Source organism: Plutella xylostella, chromosome 8 (assembly GCF_932276165.1).
Source record: "Plutella xylostella chromosome 8, ilPluXylo3.1, whole genome shotgun sequence".
Classification (NCBI taxonomy): domain Eukaryota; kingdom Metazoa; phylum Arthropoda; class Insecta; order Lepidoptera; family Plutellidae; genus Plutella; species Plutella xylostella.
In genome coordinates this window covers 6,808,709-6,819,454 of record NC_063988.1, presented here as the reverse complement: position 1 = coordinate 6,819,454, position 10,746 = coordinate 6,808,709, and the positions used below count along the sequence as shown (strand labels likewise).

Here is a 10,746-nt window from a genome sequence, read left to right as displayed (position 1 = left end):
CCAATGACGACGAGGGAAGGCACATTAGGGTGTAAATATGAAATCCCGCAAAGATTAGAGGAATAATATCTTCCATTATTTAGTTTTAATCTATGCATCTTCCCTAAGCGTAAACTAGTGCTTAGATAAAATATTGTTAACTATTCACACGCAAGGATTTTACATTACAGGAATATAGGTAAATAGTAAAGAATCGGAACTGTTTTCATCCCATCGTCTGTCGTTGCAGTGCAATAGGTTCTTACGTTCTTAGTTAGAAAATCTTACTCCTTTTCGGAGAACTTAAAGTGCAATAATAAAAGTGGTTTGAAATTAAGCAAAAAAATATTGTACCTACTATTCAACATTAGGTTTAAAAATCATAGAAATTAGGTACCTTTTATTATTATTTAATTAGGAATGTACAAAACAGAATATTTAATAAAATTATTATACTATTGAATGAGAAAACAAAAGTGTTATTTAATAACTAGGTATCTAGATAACTAATAATAAAATAATAAACTCTAACATTGAGTAGATACCACCTTATTTAAGGTTAATATATATAAATTCCGAATTAAATAGTATTAGTTAATGTGTGATCTGATCACTAATCACTATAATTAAGTATCAGTGATTGGCGATCCTATAACAGTACTCTCCATTGTTTTGTAACGTAGCATATTTGAATCAAGGTCAGTGGCTTCACTTCCTTCATGATCAGTCATGGCAAGTTCTAAAGCCTTTCTTTCAGCCTCAGCTCGATCTTCAGCTGCCCTGATTTCTCTTTCTACCATAAGCGCTTCTTTTTCTCTTCCACAAATTTCTTTACGCTCAATGTTTTCTCTATATTTAAATAGAGCTTCAGCTAAATATTTGATTGGATCTTCTGGTTGATGCAGAATAACATCTGTTATACAAGTACTCAACGCTTTTCCAACAGTTTCCTGTAGATATTTGGATTCTTTGGTGGCATTTATTTCTTCTGGACATACATTTAAAAAATTTGGTCTACTACATATACGCACTAAGTTTCCAAAATCATCACATTCATATTCTGTTAGTGAATCTTCATCACGATAAATATGTTGACCTTCATCATTGATATAGTAGCGTCCCAATGTATCAAAATAAAACATTGTTCCATCCCTAACTTCTTTAACTTTTGACAATTCACCGTTTGTATTCATCATATATTCACTTTCTGTTTCAAGAGCTTTGTAGATCCTACGTCTAGATAGTTCATCAATGTAATATCTTCCACATGAATCATAAAAATAAACATGATTTGCATCGTCACTTAAAGGAACCAATTCATTATTTTCATTTTGTTGAAATTTTTCGTCTAGATCGGGAATTACATAAATTTTTCTACTGTGGGCATCTACATAAAATCTACCAAGTTCATCTTCAAACTCTTGATTAGCATCAGCCTCATTAAATATGGAAATAAATGACTTATTTTTCTTTACTCCATACAGTGCAACATTCCACAAATGACATAATTCAGTTACAAGTCGTTGCCTTTCAACGGGCGGTAGTGAATGGTTAAAAATTCTTAACTGGTAAAAATCTTCACACATACACAAATCTCTTTTATCAAGTATTCCTTCAAAACTGGGAATTTTCTGGATACTGTGCAGGTCTTCGATAGTAGTTTTTATCTTTTCTAAATGTTCCAAACGTTCCTCTAAATATTTCTTTTTGTGTAAAACTTGTTTTAAAACAGGGGAATGCTTGGGAGTTTCATCACCAAATTCACTAAGTTGTTTTTCAACAGTTTTAATGAGTGCCGTTATTTTGTACATTTCTCGACTATGTTCTGCTACGTACCGAACTAATGAGCCGAGTTGCTTTCGATACCGATTAAGGTCTTTTAGCATGTCATGAGAAGAAGGCGAGTCTTTTTTAATAAAATCCTCTACTACTCGCTGTAGAGTCTTTGTCAAGTTTTCATTCAAATTAGGGAGATACGATGTGAAGTACTTAGTAGTTACCATAGAAGATGCATCATTTATTTCATCCAACCATTCTAGTAACTGATTTATTTGATCTATTGTCTTCCATTCAAATTCAACGTCACCTATAAAGCTTTTAAAACATTTAAGTTTTTCAGAAAGGCATATTACAGCATCATCATGCATATTGTGAATTATTTCCAGCTCGATCCTCATGTCTTCTTGCTGTTCGTTTGAAAGGTATGGGCGATATTTATCTACATATCTTTGTAAATATTTTAAACGAGAACATAAAGCATTTAAAGTATATTCTATGGCAGTATATACATCATCTCTTTTTAGATTTTCATTATTCTTTACATTCTCAATATCTTTTACAGCATGGAGCCATTGAATATGACTCTCTACTATAATATCTGATACTTCATTGAGCGATGCATTTTCTAACAATGCTTTTCTTATTTCGCAGAGTGTATTGAACACAACATCGGAAAAGTCTTTCTTCGTGAAAAGAATTACTGGATTTTCATAAAAGAATTTAACGGTTTTTACTATATCAAATAAAAACACAATACCTTCCTCTTTATTCATATTTTAGTACGAAACTGTGTCTGAGAATGAAATAAGTGTTTATTCAGTAAGTTACTTTCATATAATTGTTTTAAAATGATTTATTTATTTATTTATTATTATCTCATTATTATAGACCGCCAGTCATTTATTTTACCTTACCATAGACAACTTACTCATCACCTCATTACTCAATTTTACCTCAAACTACACCAAGCAAGTAGTTTCATTGAAGCTCAGAATAAGTTTAGACTGTTAATCATTTTGTGGTAGAATTATTGATGCATTCTTGGTAGAATTATTTTTTTATTGCAGTAATACCGCTCGCGTCTACCATACGATACGACTTGTTTCCGAAAAAAGAGGCCGTCGATGACTTTGCGTTTACAAAGGAGAAAAGTGTAATCAACCGTTGTTCTGCGATTTTATAGTGTTTTTAGCATAAGCGTATAAATATACCCAGCATGGCCGGTGCAATGTTATTCGAGAGGTCACGCGTCTCGTCGACAAAGAGGGAGGAAGACGTCCGCATGATCGACAAGATGGTTAGCACTGGTGAAGTGCCCGAGGATGATGAAGAAAACATACGTGCTAAGGAGCAGGGTATCTTAAACCTCGGCGAAAAGTACAAGAAAGAAGGTAAAGCCCAAGAACTGGCCGAGCTCATAAAAGCTACGAGGCCATTTCTAAGTTTGATCAGCAAAGCGAAAGCTGCCAAGTTGGTGCGTTCGCTGGTCGATTTCTTCCTCGACTTGGAGGCCGGGACCGGGATAGAGGTGCAGCTATGCAAGGAGTGCATCGAGTGGGCCAAGGAGGAGCGGCGCACGTTCCTGCGGCAGTCGCTGGAGGCCCGGCTCGTGGCGCTGTACTACGACACCGGCATGCACTCGGAGGCGCTCGAGCTGGCCACGGCGCTGCTGCGCGAGCTCAAGAAGCTCGACGACAAGAACCTGCTGGTCGAGGTGCTGTTGCTAGAGAGCAAAACATACCATGCCCTTAGCAACCTACCTAAAGCCCGTGCCTCACTTACATCAGCCCGAACCACAGCCAACGCCATCTACTGTCCCCCCAAAATGCAAGCAGCCCTCGACCTGCAATCAGGCATCCTACACGCGGCCGACGAACGCGATTTTAAAACCGCTTACTCATACTTCTATGAAGCTTTTGAAGGATATGATGGTGCTGATAGCCCAAAAGCTCTAACAGGCTTGAAGTACATGTTGTTGTCAAAGATTATGTTGAATCAGGCAGAAGAAGTGGCAGTAGTATGTGGGAGCAAAACTGCTTTGAAATATGCAGGTAAGGAACTGGAAGCGATGCGGGCTGTCGCTACTGCTTCTCACAAGAGGTCACTAGCTGACTTCCAAGCTGCTTTAAAATCATACAAGCCTGAGTTAGAAGAGGATGCGGTGGTGCGGGCTCACCTCGGAGCCCTGTATGACACCATGTTGGAGCAGAACCTGTGCCGCATCGTGGAGCCCTACATGCGAGTGCAGGTGGAACACGTGGCACGCTCCATCCGCCTCCCCGTCATCCAGGTGGAGAAGAAACTGTCACAAATGATTTTGGACAAGAAGCTAAATGGCATCTTAGACCAAGGAGAGGGTGTACTTATAGTTTTTGATGAATCCCCCTTGGAGAAAACCTATGAGACTGTCCTGGAAACCATCCATCATATGAGCAAAGTAGTTGATACTCTTTATCAGAAAGCTAAGAAGTTGTCGTAGGCCTGTGTGTAAATTTGTAGCATTAAAATTATATAAAATAATATCAAAGTAACCATTAAATTTCAGTTCAAATTGAAGGAAAACTATTTTTGATGAGCTTAATTTGATTTGTTTTACCTTACTGTTGTAATATTCAAAACTTAATAGTAATAATGGTTAATATATTCTCTCCTGCTCTTAAATACTAATCCTGATAATTTGAGTTTACATTACTTTCCATTTCATACTTAATAAGCTAGGGAAAATTATATTCTGTTTTATTGAGATAAATAAATGAGGTGTTCTCCCAATATTTCTGTATCATTCACCTTGAGCCCTCCTCCCACACCCCACCAGATTTTGCAAGTCACTTGGCAGAGTGTGCTCTGACTCACAAGTACATTGCTACATGCATTCAGGTACTTACATTTGAAATAAATCTGTTGTGATGACCTAAATTGTAATATAAGTACAGTTGTTAACATTGAATTGCTATAAAAGGGTATTGACCGTGCTTGTAAGTCTTGTAACCTTATGTACTTACCTACCAGTGGAAAAGCCAAACATTCTTTACTTAGTAATAAATTATTTATTACTATGGAAACTAATACGAAAATCAAGATAGTGTGGAATAAAATATGTTTTTTACTTTAGCATTTATTATTTAAATTATAAATCAAGTAATTATAACTAGCCTAAATAAGGCACTACTGTGTGTGTAATGCCGAGGTAGGTACTACCCAAGTAGACTTTTTTTACCAATATTCATAGCCTAAGGAAAAGTCATAGCCTAATGATACAATCACGTTTTAACAATCACAGAACAGAATTTGTCTTTAGGTAGACTTATGACTTATCTTCGAGACGATACAAGGATCGATGTACTTATATATTATCATTGTATCAGATTGGTCTGAGGTATCACATTAGAGAACAGTAATAGGTAGCTACTATTAATATGTACCTAGTTACAGTCCAATTATAAATCCATAATCAATCGGTATTTTATTTTTAAAATGTATGTAGTTAAAAGTAAGTAAATAACTGATCATCATAAAAAGTCTAAGCAAAATAGCACTCTTTGATGTCAGGACTTATAGTTTGACTGTATTTGTGCCACTTTTACGACAAGTTATGCTTAATATCTATATACATGTATAAGAGTATAAAATGTCTTTAAGTACCAACACAAAAATTCAGGTAACATGCAATGTTGGTGCCTAACAAACAACGCGACTCACAACTCACAAAATAACGCATGATACTTACTTACTTATAAATACAAATATCGGAAATAATTATAAAAGTTTGGTAGAGCTTCAGAGGGACGAAACTTTGTGCTTCGGTGGCACCATCTAGAGATGATTATAGGCTATCAAAATGGAGACAATGATAAAGAAGTTAGATAACTCAATGGAATCCTCTGGAATATTTTCGGACAAATGGGAAAATTGGTGAAGCGTCCGCGATAATCGCACACAGATCCTTCACCTTGAGAGAAACAACAAAGCCGCATAATTTTAGCTTTGGTAGCGCCATCTACTGATGATTTGGATAAAAAATGGCGACAATATTGTTACGCGTTACGCAGCGGTGAAATCCTCTGGAATATGCAAATGCAACTGTACAACGCACGTGGCTCATCACTAACATTAATCCGCGTTGTTACGTTTATTAAACTCCTCAGTGCTGGTGGGCATGTCCCAGCGCGGCTGCCAGTAGCCGGGCGGGGTAGCGGGGCGCGCGGGGTTGCGGCGCCCGCGGTGGCGGGAACACGCGTCCATCAGCTTGAGTAGCATGGCCTCGTTGTCTTTGTAGAGCTCCGAGTAGAACTGGTGGGGAGATAGGTTAAAGGTAAATTACGGGGAACTAATATTTAGACTTAAAGCGAACTAACTATGGCGATACCTGCAATGCGTGCAAGTTTAGTTTAGTTGCAATTCATCGATACGTCCTATTCGATTCTCTGTGGTGTGGGGGTGTAAGTACCGGCACCTAGCTCTATCAATGGAACCTTTGTGCATCGATACGTCTTTATGATATATTTTTTCGGAGATAGCAGCCAATTCGTCACTCCTCCAACCTACCACCTAAAGGCATTCGAATCGGTCCTTACAGCTGCGTACAGACCGGCCCAACGAACGGGTTTCGTTGACCTTCGTTGTTGCAATCTGCCCTGTATTATGTATGATTAATATACATCGTTGGGATAACAGTTGGCGGTCGTTGGTCCGGTATGTTCGCAGCTTTAGACGAACGACGAAACACTATTTTATTTGTTTGTATTTAAAAACTCAAATCACATACGTTTTTGCACTCCTCGCAGCTCCAGCCGGGCAGCGCGCGCTTCTCCGCCTTCTTGCGCACCGTCGGCTCCTTGTAGATGTCTTCTAGCTTCTCGGGGGTTTTCCTGATTTGGAGAAATAACATTGATTGATTCTATGCCAAAGGATAAAAGTAATTTTAGGAATATAAGGCAAATGTAGCTCCCAGTTACTTCTTTCCACAATTAGCTATTGCTTAGATTCTTTGTTATGTAATTAAATCGGATGCATAAGTAGGTACACCATGTCGGTCCGTTACTTAAAGGATCAGCTGTTGATATGTGCCTACGACATAAGGTGCTGACTATGGAGAGTGGTGCTAGCTCAGTTCGGTAACTCACGCGGTATAGTGTATGTATTGTATACCAGCCCTCTTAGGGTGAACTAAAACATTATGAGGTGACCCACCAACCCGCGGGCTACCGTAGTGGGAATTGGTCCAAGCTAAGTTAGTCCTTGGGGGTATGCACAAAAGCTCCATTCAAGCGAGCCAGGTGCAGGAAATAACTCCCAAAAAGAGTGCCTGAGAGTACAAACCTGACGTGGATTTTCTTATCAACAATGTCACTGCGTTTGTTTTTGCTTGAGTTCCTCTGTAGAACGGATATGCTCACTTCTGTGTCATGTTGGGTCGGCATGTTCGTTATATTTAGATTCTCCGCCAAAGGACCTTTCATTGGGCTGTAAGAAAGAAAAAACATTTGGTACTTTTCCAGTTGTTTTCATACGTAAATACTAATGCGTCATAACTTCAGAACTGAATAATGTAGGTATGCTGTATATTTACATGATTTACATGGATGGTAGTATATTAATAGGAAATATGTACAGTAAGGTGCAGAAAAACCTGACCCCTCTCAGAAGCATTGTTACTATGGCAGGGGGGTCAGGTTTCTCTGCACCTGACCGTACCTATATGTTGTTATTGTGGTACCTACTTGTGCGGTTATGATAAGGTAAACACTGATAATAATAAAGATAAAACGTCAGTCATAATATAAGTTGGTAGCTATATGGGTATTGCTTTCTCTATAATCACGCCCGCCTGTAGATATAATTATAATTATATGATGCTAGAGGGCATAAGTTAATGCCTTAAAAGCCAATTAAGTTGGTAGGACAACATTATATTTGAATAGGGACTGTTTTTTTTATACTGAATCGATATTTTCTTGCAGCGCCCGTGGATTGACTGCTAGAACATCAAATCAAATCATGCTATGCAATATGAGTTGTAGGGATATTCAAGGTTACAAAAATGCACACATAATATTTCGTACCTTGCACTTTTCAGTTTCTGTGCATCGTTTTCAATTCTATCGACTTGTTGTAATATGGAAAGACTGACATTTGTATCAAATTGAGTCGCATTTTCGTCGACTTCCTCTTTCAATTTCACGCTCGGCTTCTTTGGGCTTTTAGGGAATCTGAAATTATAAAATCATGAGTGGTGGACATAGAATAACGAGTATACTACTGTACTTGTTATTCTATGGTGGTGGAGCTACTACTAAGAGTATTAAAATAAATAATCATTGGTATGGTAACGTAGTGGATTAGCAAAAAAGTTGGCAGTAGCTTGAGTAATAAATAATCATTGATATGGTAACGTAGTGGATTAGCAAAAAAGTTGGTAGTAGGTATAAGTTAAAATGGCGGCTATTTGGGTTAGGAATAACTGTTATCTAAATGTATAAGGCATATGCATCGTTTAACTGAGGTTTAACTCGAACTGTAAATATGAGTCTATGATTATACGTTTCACATGAGCCTGTATCTGTGTGTTTGCCCGATATCAGGACGCGGTCATTATTCTGTAAAGCGGTGCGAATGTATTGTTCTTGTATTATAGAGGTTTCAAGTACAGTACATACTTGAAAGGTTGCAACAGGTTGATGGATTCCTCCATGCACGTCGCATCTCCTGTCGGTTGGTCGCTGGTGTCGTTGTTTGCGTCCAACCTAATTGTGTCTTCAAGTTTAATCTTCAAATCTTCTGGCCTTTTCAACTTGCATGGACTGTTTTTTGTACTTGAAGATTTGTAGCTGCAAGTTAGAGCACATTTGTAATATTATTTTCCACTAAAAAACATAAATCTCTTTCGAGGATGTGATATTTTAGCATCAAGGTGATTCCTGCCATTCAATGAGAAACATTAACTTACAGAGATGTGTATTTAGCCTGCAGTGGAAGTCCACTGGTTGGTGACGGCAGGATTGTCTCATCATTGTCCAATGATCCTTGCTTGATGGGGACCTGAAATGAAATTGTATGTAATGCCATAAGCCTGACTCTCAAATATGTTAATTAGATGTAATCGCCTGCATCAATCTACAATCGTAAATTGATCCTTTTAGAGCTAAATGCAATATTAACTTATACCCTAAAACCCTTCCTTTATTGGAAAGATACTCGTGCCCTAGCAGTGGGGATATGATGGGTTGTGATGATTATGAGGCCCAGTATTTATTTACAGTTTTATCCTATGTAGTTAAGTATGTAGTATAATTAAAATTATACACCAGGCCTCAATCTAGAATCTAATCTAGACTTACTTGAACCTTGATTTCCCTGTCCTCCTGTGAGGACTTAAACTGAGAGAGCACCGGAGAGCAGGTGAGGTCCACCACGAGACTGGGTTTCTTCCTGACAAGGTTCAGCCGAGACTGCTTCATCTTGCCGCCTCCATGGCTGCTGGTCCTTGAGGGAGTGCTGGTTGGGAATGTTAGCTTCACCTGCTTTGGTTCTGATGTTGGCCTGGAAACATTATCATTATTTTATTAATGCTGAGTTACTATATAAACATAGTGTAAACTAAAAAGACAGATTAGGTAGCAATATAAAAAAAATATTATATATTTATAAAAACCTCTTACCAACTATTGGAACTTTTCTTCTTTTCTCCCGCACTAGTGGTGTCAACAGTAGTGCGACTCCTTACTTTCTTTGACAGTATGATTGGGCTTGTCCGGCCGGTGGGGGTGCCTTCAATCTCCGACACTGAGTCTTCTCTTGCTGATGGTTCTGTGAATGATGGTGAAGCCGCCTCTACCTTGGGAGTTGAGGTGGAAGCAGCTTTTGGTAGTTTGTTGTTGTCTGGTTCTATGTTGTCCTGGTCCCTCGGTGGTGTAAGTGTGTGTATGTCACCACACAGTATTTTAAACAGTTCTTTTAATAGTTTGAAGTCTTTTGTTTCATCTAGCTTAGTTAGTGTTGAGCCTGAAAATCATAAGTATCATTAAGATAATTTTTTAATAAATGTCTATTGAGAAGACTGTTTTAATAATGATCACATAGAAAAATATTTTTTACAATGTCATAATAAGAATTCTTACCGACAAGCTGAATAACATTATCTTTTTCTGCAACAACTTCTTTCAAACCTGTACAGTTTCTGCAAGATTTCCTGCAAGAAAAGAGAAGATATAATATTAGGCTACTATAACATCCAATTTGCAGCATAAATATAAATATGTATCTAATTTACTTTTAGATGGTCACAAGAGACAACAAGCAGAAAATATGTAAAAATCTGACTAGGTTAGTATAAAGTTAAGTTAATTAAACATCAGTAATTTTGGTTAGCTCTGCATATTGTTTGAGTGTGTAAATAAATTTAAAGGTCCAATTTATAAATATGGCACAGGAGTTTCTAGACCCATTCTTCCCCTTAGAAAACCGTGGCAGCCTTAACAAAATATACTTTACTCTGTTATTTCACATTCAGTCGGTATTGATAAACTGCTTATCTTACACTCTTTTCCTTATTGTGCATAAAATAATAATTAAAACTGACTTAGTAAGTTCCTGATTTAGTGCATCACACTGCGCCTGATATTTTTCCGACTGCAGCCTTAGCTCCTCGTAGTCCAAAACTACATCTGCAATATTGGGTATAAATTAAATAGTAAGAATGGCAAGATTTGATCTTGAGTTTTATTGAAGTTATGCATAAGTTTAATATTAAAATAACTAACCTTTAAATTGGTCGGCAAGTTTTTGTATAGTTACAGTTATTGCTTGAAATTTTAAACTTTTCGATGTATCGATAAAGTTGCATGTTGTAGTTAATTTATTTGCAGAATCCATTTCATTTTAGTTCTGCAATCGAATTAACAGCAAAGAAAAACTTTCGCGATATGTTTGTTTTGAGAATTTATTTATATTTTGATTTTTGACGTGATTTTGACGCTTTTTCTTGACATT

The 10,746-nt window shown here is 37.4% G+C and overlaps 3 protein-coding genes across 3 annotated transcripts; 1 reads left to right on the top strand and 2 right to left on the bottom strand.

Annotated features, from left to right (window-relative positions):
- Positions 1-364: 364 nt before the first annotated feature.
- Positions 365-2,626, bottom strand: LOC125488837. The gene has a single exon (XM_048622363.1). The coding sequence runs from the start codon at positions 2,529-2,531 to the stop codon at positions 606-608; it is 1,926 nt and encodes a 641-aa protein (XP_048478320.1). The 5' UTR covers positions 2,532-2,626; the 3' UTR covers positions 365-605.
- Positions 2,627-2,837: 211 nt separating this feature from the next.
- Positions 2,838-4,527, top strand: LOC105381328 (26S proteasome non-ATPase regulatory subunit 11). Its single transcript, XM_011551028.3, has one exon. The coding sequence runs from the start codon at positions 2,975-2,977 to the stop codon at positions 4,235-4,237; it is 1,263 nt and encodes a 420-aa protein (XP_011549330.2). The 5' UTR covers positions 2,838-2,974; the 3' UTR covers positions 4,238-4,527.
- Positions 4,528-5,865: 1,338 nt separating this feature from the next.
- Positions 5,866-10,716, bottom strand: LOC105381329. The gene is made up of 11 exons (XM_048622516.1): positions 10,518-10,716; positions 10,337-10,421; positions 9,876-9,946; positions 9,417-9,759; positions 9,096-9,297; positions 8,705-8,796; positions 8,415-8,585; positions 7,821-7,967; positions 7,078-7,221; positions 6,524-6,626; positions 5,866-6,048 (listed from the first exon to the last, which is right to left on the bottom strand). The coding sequence occupies exons 1-11, from the start codon at positions 10,627-10,629 to the stop codon at positions 5,869-5,871; spliced, it is 1,650 nt and encodes a 549-aa protein (XP_048478473.1). The 5' UTR covers positions 10,630-10,716; the 3' UTR covers positions 5,866-5,868.
- Positions 10,717-10,746: the final 30 nt, after the last annotated feature.

What these genes read in the sequence shown, in the direction of transcription:
- LOC125488837 (XM_048622363.1), bottom strand. Translation starts at nt 2,531, where the DNA reads ATGAATAAAGAGGAAGGTATTGTGTTTTTATTTGATATAGTAAAAACC.
- LOC105381328 (XM_011551028.3), top strand. Translation starts at nt 2,975, where the DNA reads ATGGCCGGTGCAATGTTATTCGAGAGGTCACGCGTCTCGTCGACAAAG.
- LOC105381329 (XM_048622516.1), bottom strand. Translation starts at nt 10,629, where the DNA reads ATGGATTCTGCAAATAAATTAACTACAACATGCAACTTTATCGATACA. An exon ending in ACTTGCCGACCAATTTAAAG is followed by an intron (nt 10,422 to 10,517) that starts GTTAGTTATTTT and finishes CCAATATTGCAG; the next exon opens with ATGTAGTTTTGGACTACGAG. An exon ending in ACAGGGAAATCAAGGTTCAA is followed by an intron (nt 8,797 to 9,095) that starts GTAAGTCTAGAT and finishes ATTTCATTTCAG; the next exon opens with GTCCCCATCAAGCAAGGATC.